A 25528-nucleotide genomic window follows, 5' to 3' on the forward strand; every position below is an offset into this window, starting at 1 on the left:
CAGAAAGCTGCAGTTACGTTAGTGGAATAATACATAAATGAGAAACCTTTGAATTTGTGGCTTGGTGCTTTGAGGATGTCTTTCGACACTCAGGGACCATTTAACTGTATGCTGTGTATACACACCACAGGGCACACAGCATGGCACACTCGCTGTTTGAGTGTTTTAATTATAGCTGTTGTTAACCCTTTAATGTGGCTTATTGTCATTCAGTAAACGGATATAAAAATCAAAACATTTTTAATTGATGAATCATTTCTGCTCTAATTTGATAAAAGAAATATTTATAATTTAGAAAAGAAAGCCTGAGCACATAGTTATATTTCATACACAGTTGCAGGCGTGCACATCACTGACCCTCTGTTTATCTTAGCACAAAAAGACCCCCAGTCTTCACTCAGTATCGCGAGAGGATGGCGAATGCCCCCTTCTTGAACGTGAAGACACCGAGGTGTGTGTGTGTGTGTGTTTGTGACGCTGCGTGGGGGTGTCCGCCTGATGTCATTAGGCAGAAGGGGAGGTTGAGCTAACGGTGGGAATACGGGTAGAAAGCATAACAATAACGTTTAGGCTGGGACTCGTAGCGTCGCTTTTGGATTGAAATACGCAGAGTTTTAAACCTCGAGCTTCACCTCACACTGGCCCGGAGCAGGACAAGAGGAGGCGGGGAGAGGCTGGCAGGCTAAAAGTACCAGATGCTATTCCAGCGGAGAAGGAGAAGGGGCTCGCAGCAGCAAGAAAGGGTGATGGGTTCTCGTTTCCCTGACGGGTAACAACAAACCGGAGCCAAAAAACAAACAAACAAAAAAAGAAAAAAGAAAGCGCGGATATTGGAAAGTGACTGGACCTCGCTTCAGTTCTTCGGCACCTCCGTTTGTGTGACAGTGCTCCTGAAATGCTAGCGCAGTCTCGGTCTCGGCCGTCGAGCAGCCTCTGGGCCGCAGCTCGGCACACCGAGCCCGAATCTGGGAAATAGCTAGCTAGCTGCCTGCTAGCCGCAGCTGTACCCGATGCTGCTGCTGCTGCGGGTGCAGCTGTTAAAAGGGATCCAAAAGACAACTCAAGCTGTTTGGGGCCTTGGTGCTGATTAAATTATCGTTTTACATTAGCGGACTACGACAGGCACTTGAGATGTGATGCTTTTACGCGTCGTATTTGAGCCTTTTGTAGCTGGAGGCATTCGCTTGGTTGACGCGAAGGAGCTAATGTTGCTGCAAAATGCACAGCAGAACCACAACTGCAGGCTCCTGTTGAAGGGGGCGAGGTTAGACTGATAACAGCCACCCTGTGTCTCTCAACACCTCCGGGGTCACATTTGGACATTTTCCCACGTCATACACCGCTTCCTTGGCTGGCGACATGGATAAATTAACGATAATTTCAGGGTGCCTGTTTCTGGCAGCAGATATCTTTGCAATAGCCAGCATTGCAAACCCGGACTGGATCAACACCGGTGAATCAGCAGGTAAACTAAGCAGGCCATTTAAATTACCGTTGTGTGCGTGTGTGTGCGCGCTTTGTCTTTACGTTGCAGCAGTGTGTGCCATGAGATGATCTTCTCAAGAGAGAAATGTCCCATTGTGTGTGTGTGTGTGTGCGCGCGTGTGTGTTCATCTGCAGCAGCATCTTTTGTCTGCCACAGCAGCAGCATTGTTTGTAAAGCTGACCGCTAAAGGCATGAATCAACACCGGTTTCACATCAACACTTTGAACCTCTTATTTTCAATTAATATTTCAGTCTGTATAGTGTCTATCATGATTCCTAGGATTGCTCCTGTATACATCAATAACTGCCTTATTGACAAGTAAGATGATGTTTACATAGTGACTTAAATTTATGCCTTGGAAGACAATTTAGTAATTTTTATAATGAATATTTCGTTTTATTACATAGGAACAACGCATAGCAAAAATGGTGTCTACACCATTTAGTTCTTTTATAACCCATAATTTCACAATATTTGCATTCTTATTCTCAAACATAAAAAAACAAATCAAAGCACAAAAGGTAATCACTCTACTGTTGCATGAAATTAACAAAAACACATCCTCATATTTGAGAATTTGGAGCCGGAGATTAAAGAAATAAATGAAATGATTTGAGTTGGTTTTAAAGTAATTCATCAAGTAACAAAAGACAAATAATTGCTTGGTCCACCTTCTAAAACAAGTGAGTGATGTCTTTGTTGGTTGTGCACAATTTTAAACTGGATATTTTTAGGAAAAGTAAGTAATCAGAGGATGCTATTGCTCAAATCACTCATTATTTTCAGACATTTGAAAACAAGCGCCAAATACAGCCTTTTAATTGATTCAGGGTCTCGCTGCAGCACTAAAAGTAATCTTGTGTTAATGCGGTTGACTTGACATTTGAAGCGACCTCCATGTGATCAATTTAAGAGTCACCATGTAAGGAACTACAGCAGGTGTTTATTTGTGGTGTCCCGACTGATTTCGTGTGGAAGCGCGTGCTGTTCAGGGTATTGACAGACAGCCGCTACTCTTTGTTCCCTCTGCAGGATGACAGCTTAGTATCTGGGTCAGGTAGGGTTCATTATCCACCAGTACACATGCAGACTGCATTTGCTCAGTGGAGTAACTAATCTGCTAAAAAAAAAAAAAAAAAAAGTCATAATAGGATGCACATGAAATGAGGACATTGTCTGCAGTGACTTCATTTTGATTGTGCTGCTTTAATTGGCCTCCAGTGCAATTTAGTTCCGGACACTTTGTCTCAGTTAATCTAAACTTAGCACAAGCCACAAGAAAGAAGCGTTCACGGTGACTGCGTGCTGAGATCTTCAGCTCTATACCTGCATGTACTCAAAGTTGAGCCACTGCTATATTTGAACCGCAGAATTGTGGTGAGCGTGGGAGTTGTTATTAGGGTGGATGTTTTACAGTGATCAGCTTCCACGTTGCTGTCACTCTTTTCACTTCCCTTCACAGGTATTACATTTCTCTTTGATGATTGAGATATGCTTGGTCTTGGATGGTTTTATGTGGCATGTGGGTGATAAACTGCTCCTGTTTATCTCTTTCACACCTCGTCATTTTGGTAATATATGAAGCATTTGAAATGCATAATAGAATACTGACGTAGGTTTATAATGAGTGTTAGTCAACATTATGTAATGTATTTTCAGTAGTTTCCCACAGATTTGAATTCTATTTGTGATGCTAGCAGGGTTTTGTGAGTGTATTTGTGCTCCAGTGGAGGAGGGACAGGCACACGAACAGTTCTGTTTATTAGGGCTACTTGATTATGGCAAAATCATTATCCCAATTATTTTGGCCAATGTTGGGATTGCAATTATTTAACATGATTATTTATAGGTATTGGAAAAACTGTGCATTTATTATAAACGTGACTTATAATTGCAACAATTTCCAACCATTTTCTTCTGTTTATCCAAATCAGGGTTGCGAGAGCGCTGGAGCCTGTCCCAGCTGTCATAGGGCGAGAGGCCCGATACACACCCTGTTACAGGGCATTCATGCTCACATTCAGTTTAGAATCACCAATTAACCTAACTCCATGCATGTCTTTGGGAGGAAGCCAGAGTAGCCAAAGAGAACCCACCACACAGAAAAGCCCCAGACTGAATTTGAACCCAGGACCTTTTTGCTGTGAGGCAGCAGTGCTAACCACCACACCACTGTGCTGCCTGCAATTTCCTTAGTCTTTAATGTAAACAGACTAAACATGCCACAGCCTGGACAAATTCTAGGGAGGGGGGAGAAGAATAAAGGAAAAAGAGCTACTGAAAGGCAAAATGAGAAAATTATTGCAAAACAGAACACCAGCACAGCCAAAGCTAAAAAAATTGCCATTAGAATTTAATTTGATTATTTTCAAAGGCAGTATGTTGTAACTGCAAACCTTTGTGAAACCCTGCACTGCTATCTGTTGTGCACCTCCCAAGAAATGTAACTTCATGTCACGTCAGTATGGCCCACATAGGTTTTAATGCTGGCAATGGGGTCAGCTGCTTGCATAGGCTGTGTTGTGGGTTCTAAATAGGTTCAGCTAAGAGGTCTGTGTTTACCTTTACTTTTAATAATGTGCTCTTCTGCAGATATTTTAATTGCCAAGTACTTCATGACCAGTAATGGAGCATTATGATCAGTTGCCTCTCCAGTGAGTGCCACTGATCGGCATCCGAGTGCAGCAGGTAGTCCTTGTTCTTCCTCACCTGTGGTGGGCTAACAGTAGCAGTACGTGAGCCAGTTCTCCAGCTGTTCTGGATAATTGTTAGAGCAGCCTTCATCATGTACATTGATGGCAGTCATGCTAAAGTAAGCTGAGGTCCTTCTGTGAATTTGTCTTTCAGGCTATCAAATACAGTACACTCTTGAGCTTTTACCTATCTTTTTGTGTTTGACCAGGTCTTTCCTTAGATGTGTTTCCATTGCCATGTGTTTGTTGTTCTTCAACACATTCCAGGAAGTCTTGCTGTCTTTCTTCCTCTAACCAGATGTGGTCTTGTACCACTATTTGGCACCAGTTCTTTTAGTGTGAATTGGTGCTCTGTAGTACTCCTGTAATTCTGTCAATTCCCTAAAAAGTACCAAGATCTGTATCCACCCTACTTAGAGGTAGGGGTGTGCGATATACATCCTCTATGATTATATCGTAATTGCCGTGTTAATGACGTGCAAGCTGACGTTATCAAGTATGCAAGTGACTGGGGTTAAAAAAAAACAACAATCAAAACCCTCGGCTCCACGCGTTCACTACTTTATGCTTTAGTATAGGCTGCTGCGCTTGCGCATTGAGAGTGCCCATACTGTGCGCTAGCATTAGCTGCCTAAACAACACACCTAAAGCTGTTAATGAGTGAACACACTGCGCCAGGGGAAGCCTTGCTCTGCGTAGGAAACAGGTTTTGGTCTGGCATTTTGTTTTCTTGCCATATTACTTCGTCACACTACACAAAAGTAGTTTTAGGCACTTTATAATTTAAGGGGGACTCCAGCAATTAGGTGATCCCCTGTGAGCAAGCACTTGGCAACAGTGGGGAGGAAGAACTCCTTTCAATAGGAAGAGGCCTCAGCGAGGTGCAGCCATCTACTATGATCTGTTGGGAGTGAGGAGTATGAGAGAGAGGATTTACCAATGGAACCAATATACATTTGCAGCAATCATGTAAATCCTGATGTTTAGCTTTAGAACAACAGTTATTTCTTACCATAATAGTGTTATAGTTAACTGCATATCACTGTATCAAAGTGCATTATTCCAACTCTTTCAGTATGCCAACTATGAAAATGCACTTTCAGTGTATCTGGGAAAACTGAGCATGCTTGTCACCATAGAAACAAATCTTTAGCCCAGTGGTTCTCAAACTTCTTCTGCAGGCCGTCCCCCTCTTAAAGATAAAATATGTTCAAACCACCCTTTCCCTGCCTCTACTATAGTCACAACGCACTCACATCCTCTTCTTGCAAACTGTCGATTTTTTTTTAAACATGTGCACATATAAAACTTCAGTGCATGACAATACTGAAGAAAAAAAGTTGCATTGTAACCTCTCTAAGTGATGTCCTATCTAGTTTATCTTCACACACAAACTAGGGATCACCATTTTTAACTTAAGAGCCATAACCTTTCATTCATTATGTATGCTTAAAAAACACATTTTAAGCAGCTCTAGAGTTTATGCATTTATTGTGAGCTGTTCCCATTAATTGGTCTACCTCATACCATAGTCTACCTACCATAGTTATTTGAAGGTATTAAGGAGTGAGAGTCCCTGATGACTTCTCACATTCCAGCCAGCTGATCTCTTGTCCTTGGCTTTGTTGTTGTCTTATCAGTGTTTGCCTTATAGGACCTCAGCTCACCATCTTTGCACATGGGTGTATTTGTACTTGGAGCACTGAGAAACAGACGCGTTGACCTTTCTCAAGACATATGGAGGTTTCACCGCCTCCTGTCTTGTGAACTCATGATGAATAAGCTAGTTAAGATTTGTGCAGAAAATCATTTGGCACTGAGTGCCTGTTCTTTCTGTTGCCTGCACTAATTGCAGTTGGATTTGGTTCCTCTAAAGACAAATCCCTGTAAAAACGCCCAGTAAAAGAGTGACCACTATTCTCCCTCAGCATCGCAGACAAAGAGTGGATCCACGACTTTGTCCTCACTTCAGTGTGATATTCTCAGGCCGTAACCGCTGAGGCTAATTTCCTGCAACGAGCATCAAGACAAAGCCATTGTTATAGCACTGTCAGACACAAACTGTGACTCTCGACAGCTCCGCCAACGACTGCCCCCCTGCAGACACTCGTCCCCACAGTGGATGTCATTCTCTTGAGCCTGAGTAACCTCTGAAAGAGTGTATGCATTCTCACTTAGAAAAATGCAAAATACCTCTGTGGTTCAGGACGCTGTACACAAAGGCCGTTGATGACATGCACACGTCATTATTAACTTTAATTTCAGCATCAAATCTTAAAGGCAGCCTCTTTGCAAAATCAATTTTGTACAAGTGCTCTTACCAACACTTACGTTCCAACAAAGCTCTATCACAAGATTACTTTGAAAGTGCTTTATTGCATGCAGTGAGCTACTGAATGAGCTGAAATAAGATTCCTGTTTATGTGCTCACAAGGTGATAGTAATAACTTATTTCTTCAAGTAGGTTCCTGAGACAGGCGTTTCACATTTTTATCATCTTGATTTTATCATCTTCTCATCACTTATTGTAAATAATCTCCCCACTACAGGAATTTTCCATTTAAGCACAAGATGTTTATATTATGTCTAACTGCCTGATATTGAGTATCACTTATGTAATAATAAACAGACCAGTTTATTTTCTACTGCATCAGCTCTAATATGCTTCTCTGGGTTTTGATTGTGCTCTAAAACCTGAACTGACCATGTTTACAGTAGCTGATTATGGCTTTAAGTGGACTGATTTCAGCAAGTTGCACAAACATCATGAAAAAATATGTTGTAAAACCACAAATGATTATGTAACACTGAAAGGCTAAAGCAACATTTGGCAAAAATTACAGTACAGTGGGTCTAGAACTGCTCCTGTAGTTCTGACAATACCTAAAATAGATGAAATAGGACACTATTAAATAGTTTTATTTTAGGTATCCTTTTTCAAAGCACAAGGGCACGCAGTGTCATTGATACAGAGCAACTGAAACCAGTCCCTCCTGTTATTATTTGGTTACAGGCTGCAGTGCCAGAAGATTTGACCTGCACGTACCTGAAAATGGTAGGACATAAACACAATTGCAGAGGTGGGAGATGTGACAATGTTCACCACTTTCAGGCATAAAAGATGTAGTTTTGGGGCATGTAACTGTAGGGGATGCATTTTTGCAAACAAGGATTTAAATGGCTACTTGTTCTTATAATTTAACAGCCTGCTTCCTTGACAATTTGATAATTAATTAAAAAAATATGTCTATGAAGCGGCAGTTGGAGTTCTTGTTGCATCAGGTTTCTTGTTTCACAAAACCTTACGTAAGTCTCTTTTGGTGATGGCAATCACGTCGATTTGTGCTGAAACGCAACGGCAAACATAAATCACATGAGAACTGGATCCAAACTGTGAGGATGTGCGCCCTGATCAATTCATAGCCTTTAACTACGTTCACACAGGAAGCGATTCACAGTAATATGGTGACCACAGACCAGAGAAAGTCAGTGAATAGAACAGAATAGATGAGAAGTGAGTGATTGCAATGACTACCAATGACAGGGCAGGATATCAGTAATAGGCATATGACCTGGTACTGAATGTTAGCTGCATCCACAAAGTCACTTTTCTCTCTTCCCACCTGTCTTCTTATTTAAAAGCAGAATGAGGAGTAATCTTTATTTGATCAGATCTTTTAGGCCTCAGTTTTTTAGAGAACTGATTGCCAGGAAGTCGCTGATCAGTCTCTGGGCCTGTGTGATTGGGGCCCTTCTTCTTCTTCTTGTTAATTCATCTGCTTTAAATCCAAAATGGCTTGTGTGTAACGTGGATTTCTGCACAAACACACACACTAACAATCACTTTTGGGGGGGCTGATGGCGTCCTTTTTGTAAACCTGAGACATTAGCTGTTTGTTTTTTTTTTTTAGTTTTGAACTTGATCTGGATGGTAATGTTTGTCCTGTTAGGATACACAAGATTTTTACTATTGGTTGACATCAGTACACATTTAAGCTTAAAGCAATTGAGAATCTCTCTCGAATACAAATCTTCATTTAGTCCCTGTGAGTGAGAAGCTGACTGTAGAAATGTTTTGTCCAACTTATCTTTTTTTGCAGCTACAAGCATCAGTTTAAATTTTGAGAAGTGCTATTCTGTTTGTTTACGCTTTGGGGTCATATGTTTTCATACAGGTTAGTGTTCATATCTCTCTTGCCATTTGTTTTGCATGTTCATTTGGGCCATACACTGCCCCTACATGTAAGCGGGCACTGGAAAAGCCTGCAGCAGCAGAAGAAGCAGCTGTTGACTGCATTGGCTTGCCTATTTGACGCCCACCAAAGTTCAGAGGCCTGTTTGACTCATCCCTGCATAGCTTACAAACATCAGCTCTCCCTGTGCTTTATTAATGACAGCATCATCATGCTGAAGATGAGCAGACACGGCGCTCATTTCCTCTCATTTGGACCGAGACATGGTGAGAGGAGTGTTTTGATCATAGTGAGGACAGAGCTGAGTGTGGGGTAACAGGGCGTGAGGGGAGCGTAAATGTGAGCAGGGCATCAAATGGAGAATTGGCCCATTATTTTCTGTGAAACCGTGTGAGAATTGTTTGCGTTTTAGTTGCTCCTGTTTCTAGCAGGGCAAAGTGTGTTCACATTACAGCTTGTTTGCTCCGTCTTGTATTCACTTTTAATTGAAGCGTGTAGTGTGAATCATGAATTCACGCCTATGTTTCCTGCCTGGGTGTAATCATCTTCTGGTTCCGGTGGGCTCTGACTTGAGCCCACAGGGCTCTCTTGTGGTGATGTGCTTAGTCAGCGGATAGAAACACACATGCACTCGCTATGTGGCATCAACCAAAACTACAGCTGCTGAGGCTTCATTCTTTGACTGTGATGTCTCTGCTCAGTGTTATTTATTACCCCCAGCAGAACTGTGACTTTTTGGCACTGATTTAAAGGAACTGTAATGTGACTTTACCTTCCTACAGCACCTTCAAGTTGCTAAAACCTAACTCTGACCTGTTCTCATCTTGAGATTGCAGTGTTTCCCACACATAGACTTTGCTTAGGTAGACCCCCGGGTATGTTAATGCTTACAAAAGTGCATTTGATGCCTCGTTTTAGCATTTTTTTTAATTGCTTTTTTGTCATGTCAGTTTTAGTAGTGGACTATTCTCCTTGCTCTTATTTTGAAAGTTCAGCCTCTGCTAACCAGTCTTGCACTGTAAAACTATTATTTCCCCATTGGCATGCTGACTAATCACTGTTGTCAATCTAAAGTCCTACTCCACCGCCTGGGACTCGATCTGGAGACGGAAGTTCTTGTTTTGCACATGAGAATTGCTGTAAACTGGAAGGCCACTCTAACCAGAACCTTGAGCATGTTGAGCATGCTTTTGATGAGCGCAGAGTTGCTAAGTCATGGGAAATATTGCTTTGGCTGAGAAAAGCCTTAGGTTTGATTAGTGGTTTCCACCACTGCCTGGTATATTGTATATTGGCTGATCAAAATTGAGTTGGTGTGTCACATTGCCTCTAACATCAAACAAAGAAAACCACAGTGGCCTTCTGTGTAAGTTTCATTTGCACGGCTGTGACTTTACACTTTCTAGCTATAGGATGTTTGAAGAAATGTATCACAACTAGTTAAATACTTGGCTGCAGAACTTTTTGACAAGCACAAAAGGAACTAGTTGATCAACCACAAGACATATCCCGCTGCATGTACTTGGGATGCTTGGAGTGCACACAGTCAGCTTCACAATCGAGGGCACGTAGACCCATGCAATGCTTGAGTATGTAGAAAGTATGAATTAGACTTTCCTCTGTGGTTTTCTAGTATATTAAGCCTAGATCCAGCATCACGTTAGCTTTTTATTGAACAAAGATCAGAAAGTGTGCTGGCTCTGAAAGCAACAAAAGTCATCCCTGCACTTTGAGAGGTGACCTGTTATACTTGTTTCCAGCTCTTAGACTTTATTAGACGAACTTTGCATTAGTCACAGTTTACTGTGATCCATATTTTTCTTGGTGCAGCATCAGTTTATTCACTTAAAATTTGCAGTGGGTTCTTGTTGGTTAGTTTAGACAAAATTTGAGGTAGAACATCCTATGGTAGTTTTAAAAAAAACAAAAAAGCTGTGCACCACATTGTTGTTGCATGAGTAGTGTTAAAAGTTTTAACTGGAACAGTTTGTGTGCCTGCTTGTTGTCAATTGTTTACCTGTGTCCGTGTACGATAGCGTGCCCGCCTGCTGTAGGGCAGGAATTCCACAGAAAGCTTGTGAAACAGCAGGAGGCCAGAGGATCCAGGGGAAATGGTAGTAAACTGGTGCCATTAAGTTGTGCTATCAAACGTTGGCCTAATGCTCTGCTGTTCCCAGCACCAATCCTCGCTCACCTTCTGTTCTTTAATTTGTTCAAGGTTACTCTACAATATTGCTCTGACTTTAGGAATAGACTGTTGAGTAAGCTGTGAGCCATTCAGGTGCCAGTTTTGTCATAAGCCATGACCTCTGCTTTTTCTTTTTGCTGTTATTACATAAGTGTTCTGCACAGTGAGAACTAAATTGCCAAAGCAATAAGGCAGACTACAGGGTAAAACTGAAGGGAGAAAGCATCCTTTTTGCTTTGCTGGAGTAAAGCATATGTTCCATCAGTGGTGTTCCTGTGTGGATGGTGTTAAAAAAAAAAGAGAGATTTTATACCAGCAGATGTAGAGCTGTGAGTTTCGTAATGTAACTTTTAAAGACTCCAAAGGCGTTTCTTTTGAGCCACTGGCATTGTTTGTATGGGTTGGGCTGTGTTTGGTCGTTGCCGTTAAAAACTATGCTTTCACTGGGTGTTAGAAAGGGGACAGGATTTCCTCTGGACAGCTTGCAGACCTTACTACGCCCCCAGGGTCAACAAGAGCACTTCTCTCACACAGGCTGTTTGGATTCAAGCACTTTAGCATCTTATATTTAATTTGAGTTAAGGTTAAAAAATGTCTAGATTTGGATGCCAGACGGACAAAGTACCACACTTGACTTTCTAAAATTCCAGCTTGCATACTTGTCTCACGCTCGCGCCCGCCCACCTACCAAGCCACTGTTCGACTTTTATGATGTTGCCCACACAGCCTTGCCTTTTCACTGAATGGGGTTATTTTGTGGCCAGTGTTTACCACAGCTTTATTTTTCTTTTCTCAGATTATGTCCTAAAAGAGCAGAGAGATTTTTTTGTAGTATTATTCTGAGCATACCTTTCACCATCAGAGCCTCAGTTAACAATTTGCTTTAGCAGTTTTACATAGACAAAGGATGTTTACATTTCTCTTGAGATTTGGCCTATAGTGGTGCTCTGAAGTTCATGCTCACTGGAGATCGGAGGAGATTGCACAAATACTTGAATAGAAATCTGTGGAAGAACTCTTAATTTGCAGAGATGCCACAGGCCAATCAACAACTGAACTGCGAAACAGTCATTCAATTTGTTGCAGTTGCGCATGCATACTGAAGCATGTGTACTTATTGTAGTAAAGATGAAGCTAACGGTGCTTATTACTTCCTTGGCTTACCGTAGCCATAACATGAATGAGCACTGCATTTATTCAGTGCTCTTGTGAGATGAGATAGAGACGGGGCTCGGGAGGTAGAGTGTGTCGTCTCCTAATCAGGTCGGCTGTTTGATCTCTGGCTCCTCCAGTCGACACGCCAGTCTTCTTTGGCAAGATCCTCAACATCAAATTGCCCTTGATGCATCCATTGAAGTTTGAGTCTGTGTGTGATTTATAGAAATCACTTAAAGCAATAAGGTAAACTATGGAATTATTTTGTTCATGTTGTAAAAAGTTAAATCTCAGTGCTCTCAATGCCTGCTAATCTTGGGGGGGCTTATTTTCATCAAAATGGTGCTCTTTTCCAAAACCCAACTCTACCTAAAACCCTCCCAGAGCTGTTTGGGTGACTTAAATGTAAAGAAATCTCAGTGTTGTCTGTTATTTGTAAAGATGTTGGCAGTCAAACGGCACTTACAGGGAAGAACAAATATTTTTCTTTAAGTACTTTTTCCTGGCTCATAATTGGCCTTTGGGGGTTGACTACAAATAAAAGCATGATTTGGTTCACATATAGCTGAGGCAATAACTCTGGGCTACCTTATTTAGCAGAATTCCTGTTATTTCTGGCCATTTAATAAACAAATATGTATTTTATGCTTGAGTAAATAAAACCTCTGATTTTTCCCCTTTGGGCAGGGCTAAAACCTCTCTGCGAGGTGCCAGGTGTCTTTTTTTTTTTTGTTTTTGTATGCAGGCAAAACCCTTTTTTTTGATGAGCGCTCAGCTGTCTAAACACATCCCTGTCCTGCTACTGACACATGGAAAGTTGTGAAGCAAGAAATTGCATGACAGCTCATCACATTATTGCCAGTGTGCACTGTACTCTGATGAAACCCCACCCCGACCCCCCCCCCCCCCCCCCCCCCCCCCCCCCCCCCCACTATTTTTTCAAATGGGCACTACTTAGCCCTGCAGTCTGTCGTCTGTAGTCTGCCCTGGACCTGTGATCAGCAAAGACCTGAGCAGTGTGACGCTGTTCTGCTTACTCAGGTAGAAAATCCCCTTGAGGATGTGCTTTAATTGAATGGTGTCTCCAAAGTGGCTGTACCGCTGGAGCATGATCCCACTCTGAGTACTGGCCTTCACACTCTGGCAGAGGTTTGCTAATGACTCAGCCTGAGGAGCAAATCCATTTGTCTCCCACGCTTGATCAAAGATGGATAGGTACTGTGAAACATTAGGCACTGTCATGTTTCTGATAGCAGATGTGCACTGCTCAAAGTCTCTACGGTCTAATAATATGCAGAGGATGAAAGATGGAGAGGGCATACTTAAAGAATGGGTGGTTTTGACTTGGTATGGGTATTTCAGAAACAAAAAATTAAACCTTATTCACAAGGGGTTGCCACAGTGGGTAGCGCCACATGTTTGATTTGGCAGACTTTTTACACCGGATGCCCTTCCTGACACAACCCCAAAGGGAGTTCATCTCTCCTCCCAGGATAGAACCGAGGATCTTTCGCTTCTTAGGTGAATGTGTGATATTGAGTCTTTTAAAGCAGCTGAAACTTTGTCTGATATTATTGCAGTTTCTTGCAGCGTGTCTGCGATTAGCGTCAAACCCGTGTGGGATACATTCATTAATTGGCTGGATTGATTTAGTCTTCACCCTCTCTGCTTGAGTGTGAAAATGCAAAAAAAGACAGAAATTTTAGCCACTGAGATAATTGGGCTCACCAGTGTGAAGAAAGTAACTCCTTGATTCATTTCCATGGCTGACTCAGTCACATTTTAAGGATCTTTTTTTTCCTTCCTTTTTTCCTTCACCTGTTCTTTCACTGCGTCATCAGTTGACCTGCGTCACAAATTTTCTCAGCAGTCCTTGTCACTGATGGAGGCACATAGTGTATTTGTCACTGCTTTACTGTTTACTGTCTTTACTGCCCCTTTTTTTCCTCAGCACTTGGAGTTTAGGTCCTTCTTCTTATTGGGGCTTCTAGCAGCACTGTGAGAGTGTCTGTAAGCTCAGGGTTTCAGATCAGGTATATGTCCATGAATTAAAAGTAGGCTGTTATTGCTGTATGTGAATGACAGCAGCTGTGATTTGTTGCTTTCCTGTTGGTTTATTTACACATTACATCCTCCTCATGCTTGAAGTGGGAAATGAACTCTCTGGTGTCTCTCTCTGGCTCCCTCCTCTCTCAGCAGCCCTGCTGTGCGAGTGATTAGATTGAGATTTGTTAAAAAGCAGAGAGTCCTGATACAGATCAGCTAATAACTCCAAATAGTCCATTTTTTGGTGCACTGTATGAACAGTGAATTAAAACCAGATGAATTTAAATGGCTGTCTCATCGACCTTCGTCATCTCTCTGCAGGTGCCCTCACAGTCGGTCTAGTCCGGCAATGTCAGACCATCCATGGACGAGACCGGACTTGCATCCCGCCAAGGCTGCCCCCAGAGTGGGTCACCACTCTTTTCTTCATCATCATGGGCATCATCTCCCTCACAGTCACCTGCGGACTGCTGGTGGCATCACACTGGCGTCGAGAAGCCACCAAATACGCCCGTTGGATTGCCTTCACTGGTAGTAAGTGACCAAGAACACAATATTTTTTTTTTTTTTTTTTCCCCACTCAGTACATTTTCCCTCCATCTGACAAGACATAACCTCTAGAAATTCACCTTCACCACATTAGTGTATTCATGCGCACAGTCTATGCAAGGCAGGGAATAATAAAAATGGGAAGAGGTTAGGTTGGATGGATGTGGAAAAATTGGTTTTAGCCCAGTTTTTCACTTCCTCATTTACATGTGCGATAATGTGTGTGACAGCAAAAACACCCGAAGGTATGCACAGGATAACATTGAGTTTGTGTTTCTGAGAGTGATATAAGGACCTGTGTGTATGTGTGTGTGTTTTGTTGCATTTGCAAATTTATGAGATTTTTTTTTTTTTTTTTTTTTTTTTTTTTTTTTTGCATTCTTGACTATTTCTCTTTCTCCCTGAAGCTGATTTGAGTAATGCAGTTTGTCTGGTACCTGAGTGGGTGGCTTATGTGCCATAGCATTTCTCTAGTGTGTGTGTGTGTGTGTGTGTGTGTGTGTTTTTTTTTTTTTGGGTCTCCCGTAGACATGATTTTTTAAAGGTATGCTTCCACTGCTCAGTAACTTCCATCTCATGTACTAACTGTGGCTGGGCTGGTTTTGTAAGGCTGTGTAGGAGGGTGGCGTTTGATTGGTCAAAGACAAACCTGAGCACTCTCATACAAATGCAGCTGTCGTATGGGACATCACAATGCCCTGTAATAATTGTTAAATTGTAAAAAAGCAAACACACACATTTCTTTCATTTGCCCGGCCGAATGGATTCCTTTTTTTTTTTTTTTCTCAACCACTTTTCAGATTCCCGATTCCCTCCCTCCACAAACTGGCTGTCCGCTAATCACAAAACCGTGTTACGTGCTAAATTGAAAGCAGTCGAGTCATTGTTTAACGTTTCAACTAAAAGGAAAGTAAAAGGGTTGCCATGGCAACTGTGAGGAGTTGTTTCCTCCCCCCCCCCACTCCTGTGAAGCTTCTGCTGGCCATATTAGACAAGAGGTGTATTTTTAGTTCAGCTTTTAAAGCATGAAAACGATTATCTGTGAGGAAATAAATGAGGAAAAAAGGTTGGAGGAGGAAAAGACATGTGCTCTGTTTGAGAGATGAAGATATGCCTGTGGCAACAGAGGGAGAAGTGATAGAAAAACATCACTTTCTCTATTTTAAGACCCCCATTAGTTGGCACTTTAGAGACTGATGGTCTACCTGGGATGCTCTTGTAACTCTTGAGTGGGGATGAAATGGCAAAAAAAAAAAAGTGCCTGATGTTGGTGAATTTTAGCTGTGATGTCAAACACTTCTCATGTGGTTGAGAGGGGTGGGGGAAAGGTTAGGTGAGAAAACGGTGGTGTGATGGTAAAGACGGTGAGCTGAGTGAATAATCATGTTTTTTTAGAGATAAAGCGAGAGGCTGGTTTCCAGTGGAAAGAGAGGAATAAAGTGAAGCTGGTAGCAAGAAGGTAGGGGTGGTTCATTCAGGGCAAAACAGGTGATGAAGGCTGAGAGGAGGTGGGCAGTGTGTAGTGTTACTGGCTCCAGGCCATCAGGACTTGAATGGACAGCTTTGTATAACTGGCACAGGCTCGCCTCTGTGTCTCTTGTGTGCACACCAGCAGCGTTTTCCCCCAAAGTATGAAGGTCATCTGTGGGGGTGGAGTGGATGTAGAGTTATAGAAAATGTCATTGTGGAGATATGTTAACAGTAACTGTAAACCATTTGGTAATTTAATGAAGTTAGAAAACAAAACAGCTTCTCCTTATTGTCTAGGTATTGTCTTACAGCTCCAAATGCCCCCTTTTTTTTAACCACTCTGAACAGACGCTTCTAAATTTAACTCCAAACTGGTTTTAATGTACACTACCTTTTATTAAACTGCCTATTGATCCCTTTTTTATTGTGTTTTTTGCAAGAGAAGGAACTGAGATCCACCAAATTTGGTTTTAAAAGCTAAGCTATAGCCTAAAAAAGGCAAGGCACTAATGCCATGTTTCAGAGATATATTTGAGTTTGAGGAAGTGTTCAGTTCATCCTAAAAGGGGATTAAACTGCTGTTTATGGTGAATCTCTGGGTATTTGCACATTTCTCTTGTTCAGGTTTGAGTTCTGAGTGAATTCTGAGTTGTAACGTCAGAGCTGAATTGTGTTGTGGTTAGCTGATTAAAACCTAATCTGTTACAACTACTAGTGTACAATAGGTTATACTGATTGAAGGCCTGAATATAGATATTAGCACTAAGAAGGAGAGTCAGAGCCAACAACATAAACTAGTGGCTCTCACGCTGGTGGCATGCCCCCTGGTGGAGCACTGAACCATTTCTGATGTGGACATGTGTGACCAAGGTTAAAACTATAGAGCACAATAAGTTACTAGAATCTGATTCCTGAAGGAAGAACAATTACCTGAAAAACTAGTTTGAGCTTGTACATGTATAGCACAGGCAGTATTTGTCATTGTCATTTTAGCAGTGTACTTAAGCTTTCATTTGTTATTAGGTGAAGAAACTTTTTTTTTTTGTGAAGCATTTCATAAAAAGAGCTACTAAATGATCCTTTAAGACCCCTACAAACACATGCTGTGCATGACATCTTAGAGTTTTCTGCTCGTTGGTTGGAAAAAATGATGCTGCCGGTTTCTAAGTAACCTCTGACTTATCTTTGCTACATCTTGTTATTTTTCATCTGTCACATTTCTGATGGAACAGTTAATGAGGAGCATCAGTCTCTTTAGTTAAACACTAACAAGCAAGTGCATCTCTCATAGTTGCTGTTAGTGGTCGCTGGTGCAAATCAAATCTATATGAGATCGTCTTGCTTTATTGAAAGTGCTGCAGCACAGAAAACTGTGACTTCAAAACTGTGACACTTCTCCCCAAATGCAGGGGAAACGCTGTCGGTGCATCTAGAGGCTTTGATCATTATGTCCAGATAACAACAGCATGACTCCTTAAACCCTGTTGAATAGAAATCATATTGATATGTTACAATAGCAGAGCGGTGGCAGGTTTGTGGCAGTGGCACAGTGGGTAGGCTTGCAGCCGGAAGGTTGCAGGTTCGAGTTCCTGTCCCTGCGCTGTGTCCTTGGGCAAGATAGTAGCGCCGGTCTCTGGCTGCATGACCGCAGATGTTCGTCTCTGGATGAGTGATCTGGAACGATCGTTTCGTTGTGTGCCTTGTGCGCACAATGACAATGAGTTGAATCTAATCTAATCAAATGGATACAGGGCAGGAAAGAGAATAAAACAGAGGAATAACCTGATGGCCAAATAGGTGCGGCATAACCTGCATGGGTTTACCCAACAGCCTGGACCTTTTAGTAGAGACAAACATGAATATGGTACCAAAAAAAAAAAAAAAAATCCAAAATAAACATCCAATAGAAAAGAAAATGGACATATGCATAAATTGAACAAGGGTTTGAGCACAAAAACAACTCCTTCCAGGTGAAAAGCACAAGAGAATCATGAAATGCAGAAGTTTTCAGGTATAATGCTGAGTTATAATGGTATAATGCTCCACCTGCCTTTTAGCTTGCCTCACAAATAAACACATGGCCAGATTAATGAGCAGGCATGAATCTTAGCTCGTGTCTGCCGTGAGTTGTAATGCAAGTTTACTCTACTGGGATCGTTTATGCTCGCTAACAGACGGGAGACGAGCAAACCATTATGTTTATGAATAAAACTTCCGTCAGACAAGGCAGGAATTTTTATCTCTGATGGGAAAACGGCTAAGAGGAGCATAACACTGTAAAACCAGTTTATTAGTTAGTAAAATAGCTCCTTGAATGTCACACTCAGTTAATCTTGTTCAGATTAAATGCAGGCATAGTTACAGTTTGGTTGCCAACCCATAAATATCTCTAGTTTTATTATATTTTTGGGGTAAAGTGGCAAGCAGCTAGACAAGACTCACTAATTGGATTTATATATATTTGCCATACTAAAGCATATAAAGCACTTTAAACTTTATGGATTTTAAATTGCTGGAATACCTATAAACGGGTTCTGTTTTTATTTTAGCAGATTATAGTTGGTGTCACTGTGTAGATTATTTTATACATGTTGCACACCCCAGTAAAAATTTTAATCCATGAATTGCAGGTATTGATGCCTTCATCTCTGACTAGCTGAACCACACCTAAGTTGATACTCATGCCGCCACACAGTTGAACCTAACTTGTATTCATACATAAGTGTAAGAACAGCACTGGCTCTTAGTTTACAGTTCGGCCTTCTTATTGGCTCTTCAGGGTCAACCACCATCTTCGCCGTCTAGTATTGATTTCTATTGAGGGTGCTTTGAGCGCTGCGTCTCTCTCCTATAATGTCTGTGTAATCTAAAAATGGCTTTTTGTGCTTTCACAACATTTCACTCTGACGTAACCTCAATAAGTCAGCGGGGCTTTTCAGAATCTAGGCGTTAAAGTACCAACACCCAACTTCTGCTCAACGACACGGAAGTCACTCAGAATTGATGTAGGAAAGGACATCTAATGCAGTTTCCATTTGCAGTGATGCTGCTACAGGCAGTACAGAAAGAAGTGTTGGTCTAAAGGGAAAAAAAAAAGAGTGAAAAGCTTTTTGATGCATTAGAGTTATTTTTAATTACTTGAAGCTATTTCACAAATTCTGCACAGCCATTGATTGGGATTCAAAAGTCACAGTTTGATTTTGGTGCTTAACATTATTGAGAGTTACGTAAGTGGACTCAACTGGACCTCAAACTTCAGTTAGAACATTTTCAAAAGAAGCGAAAGAAAAGAGAGCCGTTCTCTTCGGCGACAGCTTTGTTCAATCATTTACCTCCTTCCTGGACAGTTTGATAAAACTAAATGATGGCATCATTCCTGATCTCCTCTGTGCTCCGCAGCTGCTAACGCACCCACTATGTGTTGAGCAGAACATCACAGCATGCTCACTGTTTGAGAGCGGTGCCTGTTACAGATGTAGCGATTCTCAGCATGTGGTCAATGCGTCGAATTAATTGATCCCACTGGGCTTGATGCTGATTTTCAGAGCTCACCAATCAGTGCAATTGCATTCGCACAAGGAAACCAGGTTAACACAGAAAAACATGTCCCATGGTAACTCAGGAGCCCGGACCTCTACATTATGTACTCAGAAGACACACCGCAACATCTTAAACCCACAGAGTTCTCTGATATGCACCCACTTTTGTTTCTAAGATTTTACGTATCTGATCTATAGCAGGTCTCCAATTAAAATGCAACCTTAGATAAAATAAAGCATATAACATTTTACACTGTCATCATTTAGCAAAAACTAACCCAAAATACTGAAGCACTGTGTGGAAAAACTAAGTACGCTCTTACTGCTTTCATAAGATTTAAGAGGGTAAGTAGCAGCCAGACGCTGCTGTTCAAATGTACTTGATTAATTAATCAGCAAATGTGAGCTCACCTATAAAAGCAGAAGTTTCAGCAGTTTGCAGATCTGGAGCATTCAGGTGTGTATTAACACAATGCCAAAGAGGAAAGATATAAGCAAGACATCATGATCTTAAAGAAACAACTGTTGCTGCACATTAATGTGGGGAGGGTTATAAGCCCATTTCCAAACAATTTGAAGTCCATCATTCGGTGACAAAGATTATTCATAAGTGGAATCTTCTTGTGAGTGGACATCCCAGCAAATTCACCCCAAGGTCAGGCTGTGCTTCAGTCTCCTGTGACCAAAGATGTCACTGCCAGGCGGCAGAGGAGCCTGCCATTATGGTAGTGCTACCCACTCTCTATAAGATGCAATGTGTCGCCCAAACAGGAACAAAAGTAAAGTACACGAGTGAAAGAAACAAAGGCCGGGGGTGTATTTCTCCCTTCCAGCATGGAGAAACTTGTATGTTGGCATCCAGCACTGATTAATTTAGCTGACCTTAATTAGTGAATATATGTGGCTGGTTATCAGCTGATCACCTACAAAGTTATTAAGTCATGACATTTACTAGCTGTAATTTTTTTTTTACTTATCTGTCATCCCTTTTTTTCCCCCTCCTGTCTCACTGTCCTTTTCCCAGCAGTGCTGAGTTTGTCACTGATGAGAATGTCTGATGGGGAAAAAACTAAGGAGACAAGATAAATGAGCACCTCTGCAAATGCAGAGTCACATTAAACTCTGATTTAAAAATCAGTCCAACAGTCTGAAGTATCCTCACACGCACTACAAAGTGCACAGATGTCCGGGCATGCATTTGTGTGCGCAGACATCTGTCTTGCAAGTTTCAGTTCTATGTGGAAGGTGCGACATGAAACTACAGCGAGGCAGATCTAATCTGTTGTCAGTCTCATGGTCCATTGGTATAATCAGTGGTCAGAGAAACTGCAAAAAGCCACCTCCGTCTCAGATTCTACAGGCCTCAGTGACCATGGTAAATGTTAAAGTTCATGACAGTTCAACTGGGCTCCTAAAAGAAATCCATTTTCCTCTAAAGAGAACAAGGCAACACAGGTCATGCAACAGGACAATGATCCCAGGCAAAGCAGCATATCTACAACAGAACGGGTGAAAAAGAAAAGAATCAAACTGTTGCAATGGCCCAAAGTCCAGACCTCAACCCGACTGAAATGCTGTGGTGGCTGTATAAACAAATGCCTGCAAACTTCAATGAACTGAAGCAATGTAGTAAAGACAAGGAGCCAGAATGCCTCTACAATGATGTAAGAGACTGAAGTCACAGTTTTCTGTATGACTTTAAGTTATTGATGCAAACAGTGGCTCTATGTGCTACTAAATCATAGGGTGCACTCAGTTTTTCACACACTGCTTCTGGATTTATAGCTTTGCTTTTGATAAATAATTGTTACAATGTAATATATGATGTTATTCTTCATCTGTTTGTATTTAAATAATTTTAGAACCTGGTAAAAAATTTTAAAATTATTTTTATGCCATGATATGTAAGAACCATAGAATTGAAAATGCACTTTCTTCTCCACATGACTGTAGCTGCAGCAACGTACCTGCCAAGAACAGTACCAGTCAAAAGTTTGGATACACTCACCCAGTGTCCAGATGTTTGACTGGTACTGTAGCATAAAAAACTGTCATATATCCAGCCTCAAAAATCTCCCCTTTCTCAGCTGTAAATTTCACATGGGTCCAGCAGTTTTGCTGAAATCTGCAAACTAAATAAATTGGTAAAGACATATGTCTGATGGTCAGTGCTGGGTGATTGGTGGTGTTTCCATCAGTGTTGCTTTTGCTTCTCTCACATAAAATCTCAAGACCAAATCTTTTCTACTCAAATGCACATGTTTTGTTTTTTTGTTTTTGTTTTTTTTGTGCCAGACTGTAGGTTTAATCAGGGAATCACACCTCTGATGTAACATCTAGTGGCAGTCTGAGGAAACTACAACATCGGTACACATGTCTGCCACAACTTCTAACATTTGTATATTTGGTAAATCCTTTTTCTGGATTCGGCTTGACTTGCAGCATATAAACAGAGCTGCAGTGTCCTTGTTTAGAAAGCTTAAAATGTGATTACTGATCTGCACCTTTAAGCTTGTAGAGAAATATACTGTGTTAATCAGCCTGAGGGTGCCATAAAGAGCTTGTTTTGTGCTTCTTGGAGGAGCATTTGGTGAAACTAATGCTACATTCTGCCAGTCTGGGAAATGCTGTCAATTCATTTTGAGCTCAGGGGAAGAACTTAATGATTTACCAACAAATAATTCACACACAAGCTTTACAAACTTCAAAGCTTAAATCAAGCCTGTTACCAGAGGGTTGCTTATTAGAGATTTGCTAAAACATTTAACTGTGGAAGAATGCTGCCTTCAGGTGCTGTAAGGAGTAGTATTTAAATATATAAAGAGCAGAATGGCGAACGGTAACTGCGAAAAGGAAAACGTCTGGGATATTTGAAACAAAGGTGCAGAAGATGTGGACATGGTTACTTTGTGTACAGCCAACCCCAAAGGCTGTTTAGTAATATTATGACCCTGCAGATTTAATTAAAATGTGTGTGCGCGTGTGTGTGTGTGTGTGTGTGTGGGGGGGGGGGGGGGGGGGGGTTAAGTGATTTCTCAAACTAAAAATTTCTCTTAATCTTGTCTGGCTTACAACAAGGCTTTGAATCAGGGTCTGAATTTAACACCTGCAAAGCACCAAGTGCTGCTGACCCCCCCCCCCCCTTTGAGTAAATCACAGGTGGCTATTTGCCTGGGCTGCAGGCACCGTCTCATTCAGCCAGGATTGACAAGGACAGTAACAAAAAGCAAAGCTAGAGTAAAGATCAGTCAGGAGGGATAAGGAGAGAGCAAGTGTCTGTGGCCACCGCCTGCAAAACCATCCCCTTTACGGGGGGTTGTCTTGTTGTTGCCTCTCCAATGTACCTGTTGTCACTTTGATTTGCAGTAAAGCAGGTGAAATGGATTCATAATGGTGTATGCTTCCTAACTGGACAGATCTGTGAAGTTTAACTGTGTTATGTTATGAGTGTTCCCTTAGTGAGTTTTTCTTTTTTAATTTTGGGCAGTGTAGTAAAATGTGACAGGAAAATGTAGAGCTCAGAATCCCCTCTCAGTGCTTTTTCACTATCTTGGTTAAGTCTCACATAAACTGTGTAGCACTGCATTATTTTGTAGTAATGTACTGTGTGCTGCATGTAATTTTAAGTGTTTTCAGTGCATGCTTGAATCTGCTGTCTGTAGAAAGGTCCAGCAGCAGCTTTCATGAACACGTCTGTGTGAGTGTTTTTAAATTTTCTAATTTTTCTGCGGTCAGTTGCTGATCGTAAACTGAATGTCGAAGTCTACGATGTGTTCTCAGTGGTGTGTGCAGCTGCCATATTTTTCTCCTCTTCTGAAAAAGATGTAACTAAAATTAGAAAGGTCTCATTGCTGCATGGGATGAAATTTGGTTTGGATGAGCTTAGACTGATGCTACTGTATATTTGTCAGACTAATGTATAATCTCTGACGCACATTAACGTTACATAATTGACTGCCGCTCCCTCTCATTTTTGCGTGAGTGCGAAGCAGAGTCGGCTGCATGCCAAGGGTCTGTTTGGTGTAATTGTTCCTTCAGAGCCATTTGAAAGGCGCTGTTGTATCTCACTAATGAACTTGCTAAAATTGAAGTCAGTTTGAGGCTATGCTTTCTGCTTAAATTGATGAGGTTAGTCTTAATTTTCTGAATCTAGTGTGGAGAACAAAGACTAAAACGAAAAGCTGACGCTCCTTTAGTGTCATTTATCAATTCTGCCTTTGCTTTTTTTTATTAACCCAATCTGTCTGTAGAGCTCATTTTACACACAGGATTTCAATGTACTTAAAAAAAAAACTACAGATTCAGCTGAATCATCTTTTAAGTAACTTATATTGTTTTTTATCTCTCTCACTTCTTGCTTCCAGTGATCCTGTTCTGCATGGCGGCGCTCATCTTCCCAATAGGCTTCTATATCAATGAGGTGGGAGGCCAACCGTACAAGCTTCCCAACAACACAGTGGTTGGCTCCTCGTACGTGCTGTTTGTCCTCTCCATCTTCTTCACCATAGTGGGACTGCTGTTTGCAGGCAAAGTCTGCCTCCCAGGCTGAGGACTCCATCACGCTCGCCTCTGGACTGACACGAGAGGCCCTGAAAATTTCATGGGATTTAAAAACAAACACACATGCAAAAATGACTGAAAATCAAAAACAAACTCTGGCCAGAAGCCTGAAACGGGGAAGTTTCTGCTTATGTGTCGAGGGACCGCAGCACCGTGGAGTACCCGATGAATAAATGAACAAAACACTAAAAGGGGACATGGACACAAATGGGTGGAGGAGTGTGAGGGCAGCCGATGCTGTCGCAGCACCCTGCCACTGCTGATTTAAAAGAGAGAGAGAGAGATAAAAAAAAAAACACAAGAAGGCGTCTCTCTGTTGTCGTTCTGTTGGAAAGGGTGCTTAATGTGCTGCTGTCATGGCAACCGCGGCCACAATGCTGGCGCATTTCTTGAGGACCACTACAGTCACTCCTTGACTTGATTTCCGGCCACCCGCCACACCCCGCCGCTCTCAGCACTCATCTGCGCCGTCATGACCGCTCCTGTTGCTGTTTTTGGCTTCTCTTAGCTATTTTCAGTTTTGTGTTTTTCTGTTGTTGTACAATTTGTTTGTTTTTGGTTTTTTTCCTCCTCCTTCTTCCTCCCCCACCACCTTTTTCACTGAAGTTGTTAAAGTGTCACTAAGGTTCACTGAGCTGAACCCTTAAAGGGAATTGGGCGCGTGGGGGTTTGCGAAAGCTTGACTTTAGAGCAGGGTTTATTCTCTCCTGTCACATTGCACGGTCCCCAGGTGTGTGGGAGAGGAGAGCAGCTGCGATCACAGCTGTCACACATGCCACACATAGGGCTGCTGTGGATGAGAGGAAGCTGCAGGTGTGCCTCCCTCTTTGTCTCCAACCAGCTCCTGCTCAGGAGCAGGTAGCAGCAAGGGGTGACCTCCCTGGGCAGCAGAACAGGAGGTCAAGCACCATTAAGGAGAATGCCACTTACTGTAAGACCTTGCATAGTGTTATTAATAGCATCAAGTATTAATGAGTGTAGACAGCTCCGCTAAGCCATCAGCTAAAGCCATCATGCTGATACATACCCACAGCCAGTAACTAGAATACTGTGAATTTAGAGAATAATCATCTGAACATAAACGCAGCTCGTATTTATAGTAATACACTTAATTGCGTTAAGCACAGCCACATGCCTAGTGGCCTTTTCAAAGTATTTTCTAGGGATGTACTTCACTGCAGCACGGATTTTTTGAGGGGAGTTGGGATTGATCCCATGTATTGCTAAGTACAGCGAGACAGTATTGCATATGGATATTGGAATGGACGCTGGAAGTGGTGTGAAAATAACGTGAATGCTGAAAATTAGTGGTATTCTCCTTTAATGTTGGACAGGAAGTAGGTGAGCCAGGAGCTTTTTTTTTTTGTTTTGTTTTGTTTTTTTTTCGCATCATTGAAGGGACTGCAGGTCAGGTCCATGCATGAGGGGCTGTGCCTCGGTTTGCTGCTCGTGACGTCTGTGAATGCAACACACACACATACATGCAAAAATGCATTTACACTTGCAGGGTTTCTCCTGGCCTGCAGTGGGTCTTCAGTGAGTTTAAATGCTTAACATTAAAATTAAACCCTCACTTAATGAAACGATTTGGTAAAATAGACTTTTTTTTTTTAGAGGAGCCAAAACATTCCTCTGACAGAAAAGCCCT

At 41.8% G+C, this 25528-nt stretch overlaps 1 protein-coding gene across 2 annotated transcripts; it reads left to right on the plus strand.

Moving 5' to 3' along the window:
- Positions 1-509: 509 nt before the first annotated feature.
- Positions 510-25348, plus strand: mosmoa (modulator of smoothened a). Of its 2 annotated transcripts, XM_030735696.1 has the most exons (4): positions 510-1465; positions 7194-7235; positions 14084-14296; positions 23685-25348. In XM_030735696.1, the coding sequence occupies exons 1-4, from the start codon at positions 1360-1362 to the stop codon at positions 23867-23869; spliced, it is 546 nt and encodes a 181-aa protein (XP_030591556.1). In that variant the 5' UTR covers positions 510-1359; the 3' UTR covers positions 23870-25348. The 2 variants fall into 2 exon arrangements, with proteins under 2 accessions (XP_030591556.1, XP_030591557.1); XM_030735697.1 differs by lacking the exon at positions 7194-7235.
- Positions 25349-25528: the final 180 nt, after the last annotated feature.

The sequence above is a fragment of the Archocentrus centrarchus genome, chromosome 8, assembly GCF_007364275.1.
Source record: "Archocentrus centrarchus isolate MPI-CPG fArcCen1 chromosome 8, fArcCen1, whole genome shotgun sequence".
Taxonomy (NCBI): Eukaryota; Metazoa; Chordata; class Actinopteri; order Cichliformes; family Cichlidae; genus Archocentrus; species Archocentrus centrarchus.